Here is a 22,720-nt window from a genome sequence, read left to right as displayed (position 1 = left end):
CTCAGAAGAGGGCTTTCACCAGGACCCAACCGTGCTAGCATCCTGATCTCCGATTTACAGCCTTTAGAACTGTGAAAAATAAATTTCTGTTGTTTATCAGCCACAGTCAACAGTAAATTTTTACAGCAGCTTGAACTAAGACAGTAACATGTAAGTTGGAAAAGGGGTATGTGGAGTTGATGTATTATAAATATAAAACAGGACCAACAGAGAAGCACAAAATAAAGTGGTAGCTCTAAACCTAATATATCTGTTATTTACCTAGAATGTAAATGGATCTACACTCTAGTTAGAGACTTTTAGATTGGATTAAAAACAAAACCCCCTAAGTATATGCTATTTATACGTCTAAAACATGTAGATACAGTTGAACATAAATGGATGGATAAGCCACAAAAGGGGAAAGGAAGTTCTGTTTTGAGTTATAAGTAACTGTGAGATTTGAGGAACTCTCACTATCCACAAAAAAAAATCCACAACAAATACAATCTGCAAAAAAACTTGTATGTAAACGAAGGGTTGTTGGAGGAGAGGTGGGTAAGGAGATGGGATAACTGGGTGATGGGCATTAAGGGCACGTGATGTGAAGAGCACTGGGTGTTATATGCAGCTGATGATTAACTGAACTCTACATCTGAAATTAATGATGTACAGTATATTGGCTAATTGAATTAAAAAAAAAAAAAACCCACAAAACTTGTGTGTAGTCTTGCTGCTCTCATAGAGGTCTCTCAGAGCTGCTCCACTCCAAACAGACAAATGAGGGTTGAGCCCTGAGTGGGAGGTAAGACTATGTTGTGGGTGGGAATATCCAGGATCCAGGGTAAGGGGTCACCAGGGTCAGATCAACAGATGCAGGATTCAGGACTGGAACAGCAAAGAGCTGAGAGGTGGAGAGAAACTAAAGATGTATAGGCAGCAAGGAAGGGTTTCCTGAGGCCTGAAGACCAAAGCAACACATTCACCTTTGGAACAATCGAAGTTACAGGAGAAACTTTCTTCATTATCAAAAGTCCTCTAGGGAGGTATCAGAGGTTTAGTGAGTGAGAAACAGTACTCCTGGTTAACAATGAAGCAAACCCTTTTTGAAGAAAATTTGCAGTATAGCCAGAAAACACCCACATTTTAAAAGAAATATGATCTCACATTTTAGAAGAAATTGATCTCAAAATAATCACACAAGACTACTACAAATGCTGAACAAAGGCAAGAAATAACAGATATAGATTCCTAAGGATTGTAATTGCCCAATACAAAATCCCTGTCATTAACTGTTCAAAGAAATAGAAAGTGAGATTACAAAGATGAGTTTATAGGGAAACTATTAAGAATGAACAAACAGCCCAAGTATCCCTCAAAGGATGAATGGATAAAGAAGATGTGATACATGTACACGAGTGCACGCGTGCGCGCGCGCGCACACACACACACACACACACACACACACACATATACACACACGGGAATATTACTCAGCCATAAAAAAGAATGAAATCTTGCCATTTGCAACAACACGGATGGCTCTAAAGAGTATAATACTAAGTGAACTAAGTCCAAGAAAGACAAATACATTATTTCACTCATATGTGGAAGAAAGAAACAAAAAAGACAAATCAAAAACCAGACTTTAACTATAGAGAACAAACTGGTAGTTACTGACGGGAAGGTGAATGAGGAGATCGATGAAATCGGTGATGGAAAAAAGAGTATACTTATCATGGGGCACCTGGGTGGCTCCGTAAGTTAAGCGTCTGCCTTTGTCTCAAGTCATGGGATTTAGCCCCATGTCTGACTTTGCTCAGTGGGGAGCCTGCTTTTCCCTCTGCCTCTCCCCCTGCTTTTGCTCTCTCTGTCAAATAAATAAAATCTTTTTAAAAAAAAAGTATACTTATCATGATGAGCAGTGTGAGTAATATATAGAATTGCTGAATCACTGTATTGTATGCCTGAAATTAATTTAGCACTGTATAGTAACTATAATGGAATTAAAATCTTTAATGAATGAATGAACAGAAAAATGAAATACTTTGATTAAAATACAAAAAAAAAGAATGAATGGATAAAGGAATGGAAAGGAGCTTGTAGAAATAGAAACTATACTTGTATTAAAAAGCTGAATGGACCTCTAATTTCTTTGCTGAATACTAAAGTTTCTAAGTTTTGCTATTATGAATACTGCTGTGGTAAATGGGGGAACAGGAATTTTTTTTTTTTACATCTCTGATTATTTTTTAATAAAGATTTCTAGAAGTTTAAAAAAAAGAAACTAAGACAAAAGCCCCTGCATGAATAAGCATATTAGTTATCTATTATGGTGTGATGAAATAGCCCCAAATCTAGCAGCTTAATACAACAAATATTTATTATCTGAAAGTTTCTGCGGGTCAGAAGTTTGTGAGTGGCTTAGCCAGGTGGCTGTGGCTCAAAATACCTAATAAGCATTTATCATTAGCACATCAGCTGGGGCTGCAGAATCTGCTTCCAACATGGCTCACTCACATGACTGCTGGAAGGAGGCCTCAGTTTCCCACCATTTGAACTTTTCAATAGGGCTGTTTTATGGAATGAACTGTGTCTCCCCAAAATTCATATGTTGAAACCCTAACCCCAAATGTGACTATATTTAGAAATAGCATGTTTAAGAAGGTAGTTAAGGTTAAATGGAGTCATAAAGGTAGGTTTCTAATCCAAAAGGACTGGTGTCCTTCTAAAATGAGTAAGGGACACGAGAGCGTTCTCTCCTTGCCAACTCCCCAGTCTTTCTCTGTGCACAGAGGAAAGTTCATGTGTTAATACAGCAAGAAGGTGGCCACCTGCAAGCCAGGTGTCTCACTAGAAACTAACCCTGCCTGGTACCTTGATCTGGGACCTGCAGTCTCCAGAACTATGAGAAAATAAAATTCTATTTAAGCCACCCAGTCTTATATTCTGCTGAGGCAGCACAAGCCCACAGACTAACACGGGATGCTTGAGCATCTTTACAGCATGGCAGCTGGTTTTCCCCAGAGCAAGAGATGAAAGAGATTGAGAGAAAAAAGTGGCAGCAATGCCTTTTCTGACTTAGTCTCAGAAATCGCGAGGTATCACTTCCATCATGTTTTCAGTTTATTAGAATTGAGACACTGAGTCCAGCCTACTCAATGGGAGTGGGATGAAACTTCACTTCTCCAAAAAGGAGTGTGAATTTGTGGATTTTTAAAAAAATTTGACAGAGATCACCGGTAGGCAAAGAAGCAGGCAGAGAGAGAGAGGAGGAAGTAGGCTCCCCGCTGTGCGGAGAGCCCAATTCGGGGCTCAATCCCAGGATCCTGGGATCATGACCTGAGCCGAAGGCAGAGTCTTCAACCCACTGAGCCACTCAGGCACCCCAAATTTGTGGATTACTTTAAAACCTTCATAATAGGTTAAAAAAGATTAGATATTGTTGAGTACCTGAGGCCATTCTACAATCAATGTCACAGGGAGATAGAAAATGATTGAGTTGTTGGAGGGTAAAGTACTGGGCTACTAGAGTGGTGGAGAATTGTGGGGAAGTCTCAGAAAGGAAAGTAATGTAGAAAGGAACCTTAAATTCTATATGTAAAATCCATCCAACTCTTGGTCAGCTAAACTCCATATGTACATAGGATACTCTGAGGAGCCTGTAAAAAGTCACCACTGGAAGGTGAAAGAACGGAACAGATCTGAGGTTCCAGCTGCTGACCATTTCAGTTGAGCCCAGCCAAGTTAATTTCCCGAAAGTATAAAAATTGGCACATTTATGAGGAACAACACAACAGAATCATGAATCTCTGTCATCCTCAATGTCTAGTGTACAAAATCATTAGATAAGCAAAAAGAGAAGATGAAAATATGATCTATATTAAAAAGTGGAGCAATCAATAGAAACATCCTAAGATTATCCAGATATTGAGGTTAACAAAGAATTTAAAACAGCTATTGTAAATATCTTTAAGGAATAAAGGAAAATTAACAGATGAAGAAGCTTAGCAGAGAAATAGAGTAATAAAATACTCAAGTGGAAGCTTTAGAACTGAGAATATTAACAAGTGAAATAAAGAATTCATTAAACAGGCTTCACAGCAAACCAGAGTCAGCAGAAGAGTAGGTGACCTTGAAGATGCATCAGTAGAAAGTGTCCATTTGAAGAATAGAGAAAAAATATTCAAGAAAAGTGGATAGAGATTTAATGAACAGAGGAGACATTATTAAATGGGTTAACATACATGTACCTTGAATCCTACAAGTGAAGAAAGACAGCTAAAAAAATTGAAAGAAATGATGCAAAAAATTATTTAAATTTTAAGAGAATACAAACTTAAAGAGGATTATTATTAGAAATAAAGAGGAAGATTTCATAATGATAGGAGAAATTAATCTAGAAGATATTACAAATATAGCTGTGTGTATTTGCCTAATAATTAGGCTTCTAAAATATAAAGCAAATCCACAGTCATAATTTGAGATTTTAATACCTCTCCTCTTAGTAATTGATAGAACAACTAAGTATAAAAATTGCTAACAAAATAGAAAATTTGAACAAATCTGTCAACCATCTCTTGATTTTTAGAGAAATATACCCATCGGCAGCAGAATACACACTTTTTTTAAGCATTCACAAAAATACATCATATACTGGGTTATAAAACAAGTCAATACATTTCAAAAAAACCAAAATCTTAACAAAGTATGTTCTCTAACCTAAGAGAATTAAATTATAGATTATTAATAAGATATCTAGGAAAGTTCAAATCATTTGAAAATTAAGCTATATATATATATATATATATATATATATATATATATATAAATTAAGTTATAATGTTCTGGAGTATAAGCACATAAATAACATTTCTTCATCTTTGCCATGTTCCTTTGGTGAGAGGTATGTCACAGTTCCCACCCATAATCAAGGAGAGGGGGCTGTGGAAGGATTTGAATACCAGAATGTGGAGATCATTCAAGGCCATCAAATACTTTGCCACAGTATTCCCTCATGTATAAAAAGTTCTCTCTTCTTCTGGAAATACCAGAGAAAATTTTCAGCAGACCAGAAAGAAAACAGTTAATATATTACAACTTCTGGAAAAGAAGCAAATAAAATATCAAAGTCTAATTTACAAGGAAAACAAGGTTAACTTTTAGAAAGAAACTATAATTAGAACTTAAAATATGGAAAAGTTCCTATCTTCTAATAACATTTAGCCTGGGAGTAAGAACCCCTTGCAGCTATACAGTTGAAAAGAGAAGCATGTTCACCTGGAGGTCTTAAAGGCCTATATAGAAAAACAAAACAGTATTTGTGCATGATGTGAATTGGTTTGCCTTCTGTAGTCATCAGAGAATTTTCCACGATTTATGAGTTTACTTCATTAATATTTGATATATGTGTTCCAAATTGATTTTTTATTAAGCATCTCAGGATAATTTTGAGGGTAGAGGATGTATCCTATTTATTGAAGTATGTAGTACTGCTAGTGCTGGGAAGTGAGGATAAAGTAGGCCACTTTGTTCTAGTCTTTGAAACTAATTGTCTAATATAGAGCTCCTGAATAATTGCATCGTTGAAAATGCTATATATCAATTTCACATACACATATTTAAATGTACAATTATGTTAATAGATTTTCTATTTTTTTAATAGGATCCAAATGAAGATACAGAATGGAATGAAATTTTAAGAGATTTTGGCATTCTTCCTCCAAAAGAAGAGCCAAAAGATGAAATTGAAGAAATGGTTTTACGTTTACAGAAAGAAGCAATGGGTACAGTTATGCATTTAGTGGGCTGGATAGAGATAATGATAGTGAAAGTGTATTTCATAAACTTAGAGGGAGAAAGAACACTAGAAATCCCACCCATTCTTTAAAATTAGGGTGCTGACACATAAAATTTTTAATTGATCTGTCAAATGTCATAAGCTAGTTAGTAACAGAGCTATAATGTCCTGGTATCTAACCTAATGAGACTTTTCTCTGCCATATTCCTTCACCTTGTGATTATCTTCAATTTTGATCAAGATTTTCATTTGTCAAGATTTTCAAGTACTTGGGAAATCTAAATTTATGGGGTCTAATTGATGTTCACATCTACTTTAAATGTAGTTTGGTAGTTCTGTGAATTTGGAGGGAAATTCACACTTTAAACAAAGCTGAAGCAGTCAGCTGGAAAATAGATTTATATATTGGAGAACCTGCGACTTTAAAGATATTCTTTATCTCCATTTATCTATACATTGTATTTTCTAGCCATGTGGCTATAAAGTAAAAAATGGTTTTTATATAATTCAGTTATCTATAATTTATTTTGTTTTAGTTAAACCATATGAAAAGATGACTCTTGCACAGTTAAAGGAAGCTGAAGATGAATTTGATGAAGAAGATATGAGAGCTATTGAAATATATAGGTACAGTGATTTATTTGGGCAACATAGTAGTTTTTGAATGGAAAAGTATAAGAATAAAACAAAAAAAATCTGATTTTTCCTACGGAATAGATTTTTTAAAAGAACAAAATGAGTTTTTAAGAACATTTTAGTTTTTTTTTAAGATTTTATTCATTTATTTGAGAGAAAGAGAGAGCACGAGCAGGAAGGTCAGAGAAAGAGGGAGAAGCAGACTCTTCACTGATGAAGGGAGCCTGATTTGTGGGGGAAGGCTTGATCCAAAGACCCCAGGATCATGACCCGAGCTGAAGGCAGATGCTTAACTGACTGAGCCATGCAGCTGCCCCATGAGCATTATAGTTTTTTGTCGCTTTTTTTTTTTTTTTTTTAAAGTAAGCCTTACACCCAACATGAGGCTTGAACTCACAACCCCAAGATCAAAAGTCACATGTTCTACCAACTGAACTGGTCAGGTGTCCTTTTAAGAACATTTAAAAATCAACTCACTATATATAAGATGGAAATTTTTTTCTTGCATATTTTTGCCTTTGCTTAAGTAAAAAAAACTATCCAGTGATATACAGTGGAACTTCATCAAGTTACATTTAAGTAAAGTGGAAAATATAAGTGGAAAATAAGTAAAGTGAAAAATAAAAGACCAATAGGAGCCACAGTTTTCCATCTAAGATAATGTCTATCATAAAATAAATAATGAAATGCCAGTCATAAATAAATTCTTTCAGAAATTAGAACAGATATATATATTTTTCAACTTATTCTGAATGTCACAGAAAAATACCTCTTATGAATATAGGCACAAAATTTTTAAACAAAATATTAGCAAATTAGATCCAGCAATTAAAAAAGAACAATGCATCCTTATCAAGTGCGATTAGCCCCAAGAATGCTTTGTTTTAGGGGTGCCTGGGTGCCTCAGTTGTTAAGTGTCTGCCTTTGGCACAGGTCATGATCCCAGGATCCTGGGATCAAGCACGGCATTGAGATCCCTGCTCAGCAGGGAGTCTGCTTTTCCCTCTCCCAATCCCCCTGCTTGTGTTCTCTTTCTCACTCTTTCTGTCAAATAAATAAATTAAACTAAAAAAAAAAAAAAAAGAATGGTTTGTTTTAACATGAAAATGAAAACAAACAAAAAACAACCCCAACAACAGTGAATTGGATTAGAAGCAGGAATAGTCTGGTAGCAATGAGTGTACCTAGCTCTTTGCTCTTGTTTTATAAATGCTATTCTTTAATAACAGGAATCTTTGTCCCTTGGAGAACACTGTGTGAGTTGAGTAATTAAAATATGAGTCTGGAGCATCTTGTGGTACCAGAAAGTAAAGAAATGCTAAAGAAAACAAGCGTTTTAAAGGTATAGGAGCCAAACTAAAGATCAGAAAATGGCCATAGTTGGAACAACTTGAACAATAAAATAAATACTTACAATACTGAATGACAAAATAAATATCCAGAATTCCCTAGTGACATAAATGACTTGATATGTGAAAAAATTCAGAGAAAGTAACACCTCTTTCTCAATGAAAATTCCAGTATGTAAGTGTTAGATGGAATGAGGAAAATAGAAAAATCATCGTCAAGGGCACCTGGGTGGCTTAGTTGGTTGAGTGTCTGCCTTTGGCTCAGGTCATGATCTCAGGATCTGGGATTGAGTCCCACATCAGGCTCCCTGCTCAGTGGGGAGTCTGTTTCTCACTCTCTCTCTCTCTTTCTGCTCCTTCCCTCCTCTGCTCGTGTTCTCGCTCTCGCTCCCACTCTCAAAATGTTAAAAAAAAAAAAAATCACCATCAGAATACCAGAGTAATAATTCCCCATGGGCCAGGCCTGCTGACAGATGCTGAAATAAGTGGGGAAGTTTAAATAGAAGGATACTTTCATAATCTCAGAGTTTCTCCCCTAAAATATTTAGTAATTATAAGGGAGGAAGTAGTAAGTCTACAGTGTAGAGTGTTGGCAGACCTCATTTTCTGGAAGTGACCAAGGTTAACATCACCAATAATATATATTGACATCAGGTAACTTCTGATATGACACACTGAGGAGGACACATTACCTATGTAGTGTCCTTGTCAATAATTCATAATCTCTGTCAAATTATAAAAATACATGAGAGAAACCCAAATTTGAGAGACTTTCAAAAAACAACTGACTAAGCTGACATCAGGAAAGAAGGCAGAGTAGAAAGCTCCAGAAAGACATATGTCCACCTAGTTAACTATTGTACTGCAGAAACGATCTCAAGCTACAGCTTTGGAACTCTGGAGTCTGTTCGAATACTTGCAGCTTCCAAGATAAAGTTTAGCTGGTAAGTTGTAGTTAGTATTGGTTGATTTCAGTCCTCAGTGTGGTATTAGCTACCCATCCCTCATCCCCACCCCCACGGTAGGCAACCCTGTTTGGACAGCAACCTGTGTTTCTGGCACAGCTTGGTGGAGCCAGAGTGGACAATAAAGACTCTGCCCTCAATATCATTTGATGTTCTGATTATGAATTGTTGCTTTGGAATGTGGAGGTATAGGCACAAAGAGTGGTTGCCATGGTATCAAGTTTTACTGGCTCAGGTAGCTTCCAGAGGATTTAAAGGAGCCATATCTGTTCACTTGTTTGTTTGTTTTTTGGGCATTCAAGAACTACTCTATAAATGAGGGAATTTAGAAAGGCTTGGGGAAGATGAAAGCTCAGAAAAGACCAGAGATGACCTTAGTGCTTTTTCATCAGGCTGATCCCTGGCACAGAGACACCATACGATAAGAAATCATAGGGCAGGGGTCTGATTTCTAGAGTTACATTATAAGAATCCAGTGTTCTTTTCAACAACAACAACAATAACAAAATCACAAGACATACAATGAAACAGAAAATTATGGCCCATTCAAGGAAGAAAATAAATTGATACATTGTATACCCGAGGAAGCCCAGATGTCAGACTTATTAGACAAAGACGTTAAACCAACTAAGTTAAAGTTACTTAAAGAGCTAAAGGAAGACATGGACAAAGATAGGAAAGGATCATATGAATAAAGTGAGAATAGCAATAAAGAGACAGAAATTATAAAACAGAATGAAAAAATATATTCTGAAAATAAAAAGTACAATAAAAATTGAAGTGAGATATATATAAGGACTTCAAAAGCAGATTTCAACAAGCTGAAGAAAAAATCAGCAAATTTGAAGATAAGACAATTGAAATTATTGAGTCTGAGGAAGAGAAGGTAAAAGAATGAAGAAAAGTGAACAGAGCCTACTGTTCACTAATTGGCCTTATGATACACTGAGTGAGCCAATTTATAAGTGTGAGAATCTCAGCAGAAGAGAAAGGACTAGAGAGCATATTTGAAGAAATAATGTCTGAAAGCTTCCCAAATTTGAGAAGAGACATAAGTCTGTAAAACCGAGATGCTCAATGAATTTCAGGTAGGATAAACTCAAAGAGACCTACAAACAGATACTTCGTAATCAGCTATGAAAAAATAAAAACAGAAACTTGAAATCAGTGAGAGAGAAGCGACTTGTCACATATGAGAAACTGTTAATAAAACTGTCAGTATCACTGGGGCTAATAATACATTATATGTTTATAAAAAAAATTTAAAAATTATAAAAATAAAACCAAAAACTGTCAGTGTCTCACCAGAAATCTTGGAGGCCAGAAGTCAGCCAGTTGATATATTGTAAGTGCTGCAAAACAACACCACACACAACTGTCAACCGAGAATTCTTCATTTGGCAAAACTATGCTATAAGAATGAAAGAGAAATGAAGAGATTCCTAGATAAAAGCTAAGTGAGTTTGTTACTCTTAGAATTGCCCTAAAAAATTAGCTAAAGGAGTCCTGCAGGCTGAAATTAAAGGGCACTAGACAGTAACTCAAAGACTTCTGAAGAAGTAAGTAGCATAGGTAAAGGTAACTACACAAGTAAATATAAAAGAATTACTCAACTTTGGTTCTTAACTCTATTTTTACCTGTATGATTTAAAAGGTAAATATGTAAAACAACAGCTATAAGTTGATGTTAATGGACAGACAGTATATAACAATGTAGGTTGTAACAATAATAGTATAAAAGGGGAAGGATGAAGTGTATACCAGCAGAGTGTTTGTGTGATACTGAAATTAAGTTGGTATTATTCACAGTAGGTTGTTATATTAATTTTAATCTCTAAGATTTCTCACAAAAAACTAAAAGAATAAAGAACAGAAAAGAAGCAAATTAAAATGGCACATTATAAAAATCAACTAAATACAAAAAGAAACAGTGAAGGGAGAATTAAGGGGGAAAGTCACATAAAGAAACACAAAAAAGAGTTAAATGGCAGAAGTTAGTCTGAAAGAGGGATCTTCATGGGTGGGGGCAGCCTAATTCCTTATCTGGTTGTTCTGCTTGTAGCTGTGTCATACAGCTGGCAGTATGTTTTTCAAGATGTATATCTTTTGACATGGGTGCCTCAGCAATCAAGAGCTTAATGTCAGGCACTTATACGAAAATTAAAAAGTGTCACGTCAGGCACTTAACATTGCATAGTTTAAGTGTATTTTAAATTAGTCCGGCTGATCTCCAATTAAGAGCAGAAGTTGGCAAAATGAATACAAAGAAACATAATCCATATTCTGAAAACCAAAGATATCTTGAGAAAGAACAAAGTTGGAGGACTCAAACTTCCTGATTTTAAAACTTACTACAAAGTGACAGTAATCTAAATAACATAGCAATGACCTAAGGCTAGACATACGGACCAACAGAATAGAATAGGAAACCTAGAAAGAAACCTCCCTATATACGGTCAAATGATTTTCAACAAGGTGCCAGGATCATTTGATATTTTCAACAAATGGTGCTGAGAAAACTGGATTTCCACATGTAGAAGAACAAAATTAGACTCCTACCACATATCATAAATGAAAAATAAAGTGGATCAAAGACCTAAAAGACCTAAATATAAGAATTACATTTAAAAGATTCTAAATGTAAGAGTTAAAACTATAAAATTCTTTGAAGAAAACATGGAAGGGGAGTAGTGTCCATGACAGTGGATTTGGCAATGATTTCTTGGAAATGACACCAAAAGCACAGGCAACAAAAGAAAAAATAGATAAACTGGACTTTATCAAAGTTTAAAACTTCTGTGCAAAGGACACTGTCAAGAGAGTGAAAAGATAATCCACAGAATGGGAGAAAATATTTGCAAATTATATATATGATATGGGATTACTAACCAGAATACATAAAGAATTCCTAGACCTCAACGACAAAAGAAAATAACCCAATTTAAAAACATGCAAAGGACTCAAATAGATATTTCTCCAAAGCAGAAATACAAATGGAAAATAAGTACTTGAAAAGATGATCAACTTAATTAGTCCTTAGGGAAATGCATATCAAAACCATGAGATTCCACTTCATTCTCACTAGGGTGCTTATGATAAAGAATACAATAAGAGTTGGTGAGCATGTGGAGAAACTGGAACCCTCAGAAATTGCTGGTGGGAATATAAAATGGTGCACTGCTTTGAAAAACAGTCTGGAATTTCTTCAAAACGTAGAATTATCATATGATCCAGAAATTACTCTGAGGTAGATATATATACAAAACATGTACATGTACATGAATGTTCACAGCAGCATTATTTGTAATAGTCAAAAAAAATACAAAGAATGTGAATGTCCATCAACTAACTGGGTAGTAGATAAAGTGTGGTATACCTGTACAATGGAACTTTATTTAGCCGGGCAAAGGATTGTGATACTGACACATGTTACAGGATTGAACCTTGAGAATACTATGCTAAGTGAAAGTAACCAGTGACAGAAGGCCACATTTTTATATGATTCCATTTATGCAAAATGTCCCAGGATTGGAAAATCTATAGAGACAGAAAGTAGATTATCAATTACTAAGGCCTATGATGGGGGAATAGGGAAGAAATACAGATTAGATTTTGGGGGGTTAGTAAAAATATTCTAGAATCAGACAATGGTGATAGATGCACAACTTTCTGAATATTTTAAAAATCACTGAATTGGGGGCGCCTGGGTGGCGCAGTCCATTGGGTGTCTGACTCTTGACTTCGGCTCAGATCATAGTCTTAGGGTCGTGAGTTGGAGCCCCACCTCGGGGTCTGCTCTGTGTTCAGCAGGGAATCTGCTTCTCCATCACCCTCTCCCTCTGCCCCTTCCTCTGCTCCCATTTTCTCTCTCTCTTTCTCTCTTTAAAATCAATCAATCAAAAATTTTTAAAAAGTCACTGACCTAAACTCTAAATAGTTGTATTTTATTGCTAGGAAAAAAGATGGATGGAAAGGAATCTGTAGATTAAATGAGACTTAAGAGATATAACAACCATTTTTATAAATCTAATTTGGATCCACATTTGAATAAATGAACTTTCAAAAAATGGATACAGTACTCAGTACCACTGAACACTTGAAAATGGTTAAATGGTAAATTTTATGGCTATTTTATGTATTTTAGAATAGGATTATTTGAATAATATCTGAATATATTAAGGAATTATTGTTTAGGTGTGATTGTGCCATGTGAATTAGATTTTTTAAAGTATCCTCATCTTTTGGAGATATGTAATGAAATATTTTCAGATGAAATTACATGATGTCTTACATTTTTCTTAGAATGTTCTTGAGATGGGAAGTTAATGGGGGTGGAGACATAAGAAGATACATACATCTGGGGTCTCTTTACCTTTGGTATGTTAGTAGTGTCCATATTATAAAGTTTAAAAGTGCTCATTCCTGAGACCAGTATCAAGAGGTAATATTCAGTAAATTTGGGTTGGATCTCAGGAATATGCCCATCTGTGGAAACTGCTGTGCCTAAGTGATTATCATATAGGATGTCCACATGTCTTAACTTGAAAAGCATTGCTTTAGACCAGTCTCACTTGTAAAACATAGGTGCTAAAACCTTAAATACCATATTGGCAAATAAATCAGTATATTAAAATAATCACCAAGAGTGAATAATTAGTTTGTTCAAGGAATGCAAAGATTGTTCAAGGATGGCAATTGTACTGATGTAATCATTTGTGTCAGCAGAATTTATTGAGATGATTAATGCTGTTGTAACAGACAACTACAGGATCTCAATGGTTTTAGGCAGGACAGTTCCTCACCCACAGGTGGTGCGTGTCCTGCAGTTCTCCTGAGCAGCTCTCCTTTGGGTGATGACTAGGGATCTGGGCTGTTTTCATTAGGTTCTCTTCATCATGTCAGAATCCTTTCCCTCCAGGCTTGGGGACTAGGGAGATAATGTGAGTGACAGCATAGGACATTTCAGGGGTGAGTCACAGAAATGCACATATCACTTTCACTCCTGTTGGCCATAATCCAAGCTCCTAGGCCTAATCTAATTGCAAGGGAAGCTGGCCAATGTAGTCTTCCCATCCGCGCTGGAAGAAGAAGCTATACCAGTGACCACCCAGCCAATCTCTGCCCTAGAGATTAAAGAGAAATACTCTGTGTGGAAGTTCTCCCACTGCCATATTCCATATCAAAAGTCCAACTCTAATTGCCACCAACTTATGGTATTACTTTCATATCTCTGATGTCACTTCAAAGGAAAAAGGAACATGTAAACTTTCAAAAGTTATTAACAAGGGAAAATTCTGTAGTCATCCTGATAGTGGTGATTTAAAGTAAATTCCTTATTATAGCCAAAACAACAGAAAAATTTTAGGTCTTTTATTTTTTTTAAGATTTTATTATTTATTTATTTATTTATTTATTTATTTATTTATTTATTTGACAGAGAGAGAGAACAAGCAAGTGAGCAAGCAGGGGAGGAGGAGGAGAAGCAGGCTCCTTGCTGAGCAGGGAGCCTGATGTGGGGCTTTATCTCAGGTCCCTGAGATCATGACCTGAGCCAAAAGCAAACGTTTAACCAACTGAGCCACTCAGGTGCCCCTTAAGAATTTTTTTAAAGCAGTTTTATATGCACAGCAAAACTGAGTGGAAGATACAGAGATTTCCAATATACCTCCTGCCCCAATACATGCATAGTCTCCCCCATTATCAACATCTCCCACGAGAGAGATAGATGTACTATGACTGATGATCCCACACTGATACATCATAATCACCCAAAGTCCAAAGTGTACATTACAGTTCATCCTTAGTGTAGTGTTTTCTATGAGCTTGGACAAATGCAGGACATGTACCCATCATTATGGTATCATACAAAGTATTTTCACTGCCTGAAAAATTTTTATGTCTGCCCATTTGCCAGCCTCCCCACCTCCTGCCAATCCCTGGCAACCACTGATCTCTTTACTGTCTCTGTAGTCTTGCCTTTTCCAGATTGTCCTATAGCTGGGGTCATACAACATGTAGCCTTCTCAGATTGGCTTCTTTCACTTAGTAATATGCATTTAAGGTTCTTCTGTGTCTTTTCATGGCTTGATAGCGCATTTCTTTTTAGTACTGACTAATACTACATTATCTGGGTGTACCACAGTGTATCCATTCACTTGCTGAAGGACATCTTGATTGCTTCCAAATTTTGGCAATGATAAACGTTAGAGCTACTATAAACACCTGCGTGCATATTTTTGTGTAGACATAGTTTTCACTCCTTTGCGTAAATACCAAGGAGCGTGATAGCTGGATGATATGGTATGAGTATGTTTAATTATATAAGAAACCTCCAACTGTCTTCCAAAAGGTATACATTTTATATTCCCACTGCAATGAATGAGAGTTCCTATTATCCCACATCCTCTCAATTTTTCGGTGTCAGTGTTCTGGATTTTGGCCCTTTTAATAGATACATAGCTGTCTCTAACTATTTCAGTTTACGTTTCCCTGATGACACAGATGTAGAGCATCTTTTCATACCATTATTTATCATCAACATATTCTTTGGTGAGTTCTCTCTTAAGGTCTTTGGCCCATTTTCAAAGCACATTGTTTGCTTTCTTAGTGTTGAGGTTTTAGAGTTCTTTGTATATTTTGGATAATAGTTCTTCATCAAATGTGTCTTCTGCAAATATTTTCTTCCAGTCTTTGCGAAGGAGCTAGGTCCCTATAGACAACGGTTGCTGCCATGGCTTTCTGATCCCCAGTGTAGGCTGACAGTAGGACACATTGAAACAGTAGTTCCAGATTCCCCAGTTTCTGGATTGCAAGCAGAGCAAGCTATTCCCCTGGCAGACCAGTTTTTAGTGTTGTTTTGGGAGTCATTCCTGGTAGCTCAGCCTAGAATCTTCATTTTTACACCTAGTGGGTAAAGCGCTTAACCCCCCAGATTAAGCCTGTTTAAAATGGCTGGAGGGCTTTCTGGTTTTGTGACTGAATCCTAACTGATAATGATTGCTAGGTGAAAAATGCTGGCCATTGAACACTACGCCCCTTTCTGATGACAAAAACAACCTGGGTGTTTGTGAATATCCCTGCCCAATCCACTGAAATAACAGAGAAAAATGAGGAGAAGGTGCGGGAGTAGAGGAGGAAGAGAAGTAGTTGACAGTCACACTATTAAGTAGGGTGTGGTCCCATCACTGGAAAGAAAGCTTTTTGAAATTTTTGGTAGATCTAGCCAGTGAGATCAAATTGGAGGAATTAATGGTAGTGATGCTAAATACTCATAGTGAACAAAATAGGGCTCCCAAGAGATTTTTGGAGTAACCGTAAATTCTGAATATCTGGGTCAATAGAGAGAAAACTGAAGGACCTCAGTTTGAAAGTTGTGAAAAGGCCCTAGGTTTGTATTCCTATTCTTGGCATTCTCCTCTAGGCTTCATTTTGCTTGGCTTACTCATTATGTAAAGTGAGTGGTTTTACCTGACCTGTTTCTAATACGTGAAATAAGGACAGAGTGTTCTAAAATATACCCGGGATTTTGTATTTATTCAGGTATGGTCATGCCAACGGAACAGGAGATAATTGCCATTGCAAGGATAGGTTATTACTCAGTTCTCAAGAGCAGCGGGCATGCCCTGCAACTCAGGGCCATAGAAGGAAGCACCAGAGTTGGCTAAGAGGCAGGAGTGAGGTGATAGTATGAACACAGCACTTCACTGTGATTTCCATGGAAAAGGCAAGCCACACAGGCTGAGCAGATTTAGGATTGGCTAGTCTGTATAATTTTGTCAGGCTCTGGGCTGTAGGAGCTGTCCCCAGTTGTCTGACTCTTGGCGCAGGCATGCTTAGGGAATAGGAATAGTGACTCAGGCCAATAAAGGAGGTGGTTGAGGGATTGAGCTCTGGATTGGTTGGTTTGCTTTTGAGCAATGTGTTCTGCAGTGGTTACTTGCTATCTTTAGAAATTACCTAGTCCTGGGAGAGGCAGTCCCTCCAGGATCAGCAAGGTCCCAGATGCCAGAGCATCAGTACAGAAAATAAGAAAACGGGGGGCCTGGCTGGCTCAGTCAGTAGAGCACATGATTCTTGATCCTGGGGTTGTGAGTTTGAGCTCCATAGAGGCATAGAGGTTACTTAAAATTTTTTTTAATTATGCAGAAAATAAGAAAATATAGTTAATACACAGAAAGAATGGAGCATGTACTCCCAGATAACTTAGAGATATAGAATCAGTAACTTTTCAGAAACTTGCGGATGTGTCAGAAACCATTTGAATGTGCTTCATAAATCCAAGCATTCAACAACTAAATCAAAACATGCAAATTTTAAAAAAGATTTTATTTATTTATTTGACAGAGAAAGAGAGCACAAGTAGGCGAAGCGGCAGGCAGAGGGAGAGGGAGAAGCAGGCTCACCACCGAGCAGGGAGACCCGTGTGGGGCTCGATCCCAGGACTCTGGGATCATGACCTGAGCGGAAGGCAGATGCTTAACCCACTGAGCCAACCAGGTGCCCAAAACATGCAAATATTGACAGTTGTTTAGCAACGTTTCCAAGTTCTCTATGGATGACAAATTTCTCTAGGTAACACGTACTGAATGCTCTCTGTGTGCTCGGCACCATTGTAAGACATCTACATGGAATATCTCATTTAATCCCCAACAATCTTATGCAAGTACGTATTAATATTATTACCATTCGCAGTTGGGGAACTGAAGTTTAGAGAGATTAAATAACTTGAGTTCATGCTACTCCCAAGTGGGAGCTGGTATTTAAACTCAGTTTAGTCTCACCTTAGAGTAATCACTCTTCTCTGTTATTTCTCTTCCTGCAATAAAAATATAACAAGTAATTATACATATTTGCAAAGCTTTTGGACTGAAGGTCAGTTTAGCATGATAGTTAAGAGCATGTAAACAGGGTAATAATAGTACTAACTTGATAAATTAGTTAATGTAATGCGCTTAAAACAGTGCTTGGCAACATAGTAAGCACTCAATAAATGTCAGCTATTATTAATGTATATTCCTTACTAAGTGTTTAACCTGTGTATGAGAATTTGTTGGCTCAATGTTTAAATAAACTCTCTATAGCTATGATTAAGACCTAGTCTTAAATAAAAATAAATTTAAAAGTCAATAGCTAACTCTTTATTCTTTGCAATACCTGTAACACAAATGCCCATATGAAAAGAGAAATTGGGGGGGTGCCTGGGTGGCTGTCGGTTAAGTGTCTGCCTTCAGCTCATGTCATGATCCCGGGGTTCTGGGATGAGCCCTTGTCTGGCTCCCTGCTCAGCGGGGAGCCTGCTTCTCCATCTCCTTCTGCCTCTCCCTGCAGCTTGTGCGCTCTCTCTCTCAAATAAATAAATATCTTAAAAAAGGGAAAAAAAAAGAAAAGAAAAATTGGTATTATAATACCATTAATAGTTATTCTACCATTCTTTTTTTTTTTTAAAGATTTTTATTTATTTATTTACTTATATGACAGGGATCACAAGTAGACAGAGAGGCAGGCAGAGAGAGAGAAGGAGGAGGAAGCAGGCTCCCTGCTTGAGCAGAGAGCCCAATGCGGGGCTCGATCCCAGGACCCTGAGATCAGGACCTGAGCTAAAGGCAGAGGCTTTAACCCACTGAGCCACCCAGGCGCCCTATTCTACCATTCTTTAAAAGGGTTTGATAGGTACTAGCATCACATTCATTGCCCTAAATTGTTACTATATCTAGGGATGGCCTGAAGACTATAATAATTTTCTTTTTCCATTTCATTTTTTTAATCAGAGAAAAGCGGTTACAGGAATGGAAAGCTCTTAGGAAAAAACAAAAATTTGGGGAATTAAGAGAAATTTCTGGAAATCAGTACGTGAATGAAGTCACAAATGCAGAAAAAGATGTATCAGTTATAATTCATTTATACAGATCAAGGTAATTACCATAACATTTTTGCAAAATATTAATATACTAGTAATATTTTAAGATATTTATGTCTGGTTTTGAGATTTTATAAAGCATATAACAAAGCCTATTCAAGAAAAGAAAGCATATATAATATTAAAAAACAGAATCTAACCAAGTAAATTTGAAGATCTAATTGGTTTTCTTAAGTGATTAATGAATCAGGCAGCATCCTATCCAGCAGGTGGAGGGGAATTGCAAGGAGTTGTGCAAAATGGGAGGTTTTTATAGCAAGGAGGGTGGGACAGGAAGTTATTAGTAAAAGAAAAGAAAGGATTATTTCAGGCAAAGTGACTTTCTCTTAGGGGGAACAGGAGGGGTTTTTAATTAGATGGATCACCTCATCTTCCTTTGGGGAATGGAGAGCTCTGTAACAGATTACCTCATTTGGTACTAACCAGAAAATTCCAGATACCACTCCTGGAGAGGTTGAAACTGTAATTAAGTCTTTGCTGTCCTGGGGGCAAGTGATTCCACCTTGGGCCTGTGGCTTTCTTTTTAACATAAACATACATGTATGTAGAGAGTAATGGGCTTCAGGGATTTAGGTATTTTATTATGTTTTCATGTCTAATTTAAAGAATTTGTCACACTTTTTAGGAGAATAGCATTCTTTCAGGGCACCTGACTGGCTCAGTCAGAAGAGCATTCAGCGCTTGATCTCAGGGTTGTGAGTTTGAGCCTCATGTTGGGTGTAGAGATTACTTAAATAAATCCACTTAAAAAAAAAGAAGAAGAAAAATAACACTTTTAGGCAGTTATTTTTTTTAATTTATTATGGAAAATTTCAAACATACAGAAAAGTAGAAAGAATGATAAAATGAACACTCTAAAGGCCAGCTGGGTAGATTAAAAAATGAACATTTTCCCACTTTTGTATGTTTTTATTTATATGTAGGTGTGTGCATGTGTATTTTTTGCAGAATCAGTTCAAAGTAAATTATATACAGCATAAACCTTTCTTCCTGAGTACTTCAGCATGCATCTTCAAAATATAAGGACATTTTTCTATATAACCATAATGCTGTTTTCTCACCTAACAAAATTACTAATAATTCCAAAATTAATAATAATTGACGAAGGATCCAGTCAAGGGTCATGCAGTGCATTTGGATATATCATGTCTTTTAAGTCTCTTTTAACGGAACAATTCCTTTGTACTCCCCTATGTTTCTAAATCAATTAATTTATAGTGCCTACTTGTACTAAGTGTAACCCAAATGTCCCCTGACCTACCAGCCTAGTATACAGTAACTGGGTAGAGTGGACTTTCTCCAACTCTGTGCCACAGAGACACTGCTAGCTCCTAGAGTTTCACAGATCTCTCCAGCATTAGGTCCCTGCTACTCTGCCTGGGCTCCAAGCCAGTCCAGGAACAGAGGCCACACGAGTTTCCCCCATTGTCTTCATCTCATTCTTTGAATAAAAAAAATTTCTTCTCTTTTCAGGTCCTCACAGAAACTCTGCACAGAGCAATTTGTGCAAATTAGAGCCCCGTTGTTTACCAGCTTACCAGTTTCTCGCACAAATTTTGAGAGGAGGCCATGTCCCATTAAAGAAGACATTACTGTCATTGTAACTAAAATGCTTAGTAATTAATTTTTGAGTAGCTGAAAGCCTTAAAAAGAATCATTTCCCACTTTTCCCATACCACTTAGCTGATTAAACCAATTCGTAAATGATGCTGATTTTGGTTCCTCACCAGGAAGTATGAGGCACACTGACATTTACAATAGTGGGATCTCTGTGTGAGAAATGTTACATACTGAAGTGGTTCACTGAGTATCTTTTCTGGGACCCAGTATGATTAGCAGAATGGATGCTGGTTCTGAATGCCCATACCACAGCATAAAATTACTTACTTTGATGGTTATTTCTAGATAAATGATTAGATTGGACAAATAATTTTCAAAAATTCATGAAAGAGATCAAATGTGTTACAGTTTCAGCTAGGCTGTTTCAAACTCTCATTTCCTCTGATGGACTCAAAGAATAAGCATCTTTTAAATAATTTAAGTATTTGTGACTCTGGAAGATTTTTTGAGGTTCAGTCAGTCTAAGATAGTTACATAAAATATTCATTTCTCTTGACATTAAGATAATGCATTAATACGTTGGTATAAAACACACATTTTAAGAAAATTAATCTATAATCAAATTAATAAAATAATTACTTGTGTGACAAATAGTCCTTAGAAAACTCCAGTTGTTTTTTTTTTTTTTTTTTTAAGATTTATTTATTTATCTGACAGAGACACAGGGAGAGAGGAACACAAATGGGGGAGTGGGAGAGGGAGAAGCAGGTCTCCCACTGAGCAGGCAGCCCGATGTGGGGCTCCATCCCAGGACCCTGGGTTCATGATCTGAGCCAAAGGCAGATGCCCAATGACTGAGCCACCCAGGCGCCCCAAATGTCTAGTTTTTAATAATGGATTGACTCGTAACTTTCTATATTGTAGAGTATAACTGCTAAATATATTTGCATTTCTAGCTGCCTTCTTTTTTTTTTTTTTTTTTTAGGATTTTATTTATTTATTTGACAGATAGAGATCACAAGTGGCAGAGAGGCAGGCAGAGAGAGGAGGAAACAGGCTCCCCGCCAAGCAGAGAGCCCCAGCGGGGCTCCATCCCAGGACCCCGGGATTACAACCCCAGCCGAAGGCAGAGGCTTTAACCCACTGAGCCACCCAGGTGCCCCTTCTAGCTGCCTTCTATAAATTTTACAGGAACAGAGTTGTTTTTTGTTTTTTGTTTTTTTTAAGATTTTATTTATCTGAAAGAGAGAGTGTTTGAGAGAGCACAAGCAGGGGAGCTGCAGAGGGAGAGGGAGAAGCAGGGAGCCTGAGGCAGGGTTCCAACGCAGGACGCAGGATCATGACCTGAGCCCAATGCAGAGGCTTAATGGACTGAGCCACTCAGGTACCCCAAGAGTTTGTTTTTTTTTAAGTAGTTTCCTATGTTCTGTAATTTTAATGTCTTTTTGCCATTAAATTTGCCATTAAAATTATAGAACTGGACCTACTGTTCATCGAAATGAAGGCTCAGCTTGCCTGGTGTCCCCTAGGGGGATCTAATCTCCCTGGGTCAGCGAGCTTAGTGGCTGAGCTTCAGGTCAGCCTTGACTGTTATTTTATTCAGTCTTACACCTGTGTCCAAATTCCAGTTTTGGGTTTCTACATCATTCCTATGCCAAATGCATATTTTAAGCCTTGAATACCATAACTAGGCCCTAAACTCATGTTCTCATGCAGAAGTCTCCCTTATATTTTACAGTTCTTCTGGGGTTAAATTCTGGCCCCTGAATTCTGGAGAGACCACAGAGAACCATGAAAGCTACACTGAGGAACCCAGACTTTATACTGAAGGCAGTGAGGAGCCATTGAGGGATTTTAATCTTGAGAGCAGAGCAGTTGTTGCATGGTGAGAATTTCATGCTGAGCTCCCTTCGTCAGCAGGGTCAAGGATGAATTTGGGATACCAAGACTGGAAACAGACCACTTAGGACAATCTAATGAAGCTCAGATAAGAAAGGAAAGGAGGGGGCATCTGGGTGGCTCAGTGGGTTAAAGCCTCTGCCTTCAGCTCAGGTCATGATCCCAGGGTCCTGGGATGGAGCCCTGCATCGGGCTCTCTGCTCATCGGGGAGCCTGCTTCCTCCTCCTCTTTCTGCCGGCCTCTCTGCCTACTTGTGATCTCTGTCTGTCAAATAAATAAAATCTTAAAAAAAAAAAAAAGGAAAGGAGAAAGGTAATGGTGAAAAAGAGGAGAGGTTAGGTATGAGATTAGGAAGTAGAAGCAACATGATTTGATTACCGATTAGATATTGTAGAGAATAGAGATTTTTGGCCTTAGTGACAACCTAAGAAAATACAGGAGAAATGTATAATATATACGGATATATTTTTTTTTCTTTGAGGGAGGAGGGGAGATGATGTTCATCAATGTTGATATCAGAGTGGTAAGATTGCACAGTGAATGTGTCTAGTGTGAGAAGAGGATCCAGGACACAATCACAAAGAACATCTACATTTGAGTCATAGAAGGAGGAAG

The 22,720-nt window shown here is 37.2% G+C and overlaps 1 protein-coding gene across 3 annotated transcripts in view; it reads left to right on the top strand.

Annotated features, from left to right (window-relative positions):
* The window catches only part of PDCL2 (phosducin like 2), a 36,849-nt gene that overhangs the window by 9,351 nt on the left and 4,778 nt on the right, over nt 1–22,720 (top strand). For all 3 annotated transcript variants that reach the window (XM_047719344.1, XM_047719345.1, XM_047719346.1), the window contains exons 2-4: nt 5,645–5,765; nt 6,316–6,406; nt 18,497–18,640. In XM_047719344.1, the coding sequence (XP_047575300.1) occupies nt 5,645–5,765; nt 6,316–6,406; nt 18,497–18,640 (356 nt within the window). The remainder of the gene's footprint in view (nt 1–5,644; nt 5,766–6,315; nt 6,407–18,496; nt 18,641–22,720) is intronic.

The sequence above is a fragment of the Lutra lutra genome, chromosome 2 (genome assembly GCF_902655055.1).
Source record: "Lutra lutra chromosome 2, mLutLut1.2, whole genome shotgun sequence".
NCBI classification, from domain to species: domain Eukaryota; kingdom Metazoa; phylum Chordata; class Mammalia; order Carnivora; family Mustelidae; genus Lutra; species Lutra lutra.
The sequence above is the reverse complement of the archived record's forward strand: the minus strand, read 5'-3'. Positions and strand labels throughout refer to the sequence as shown.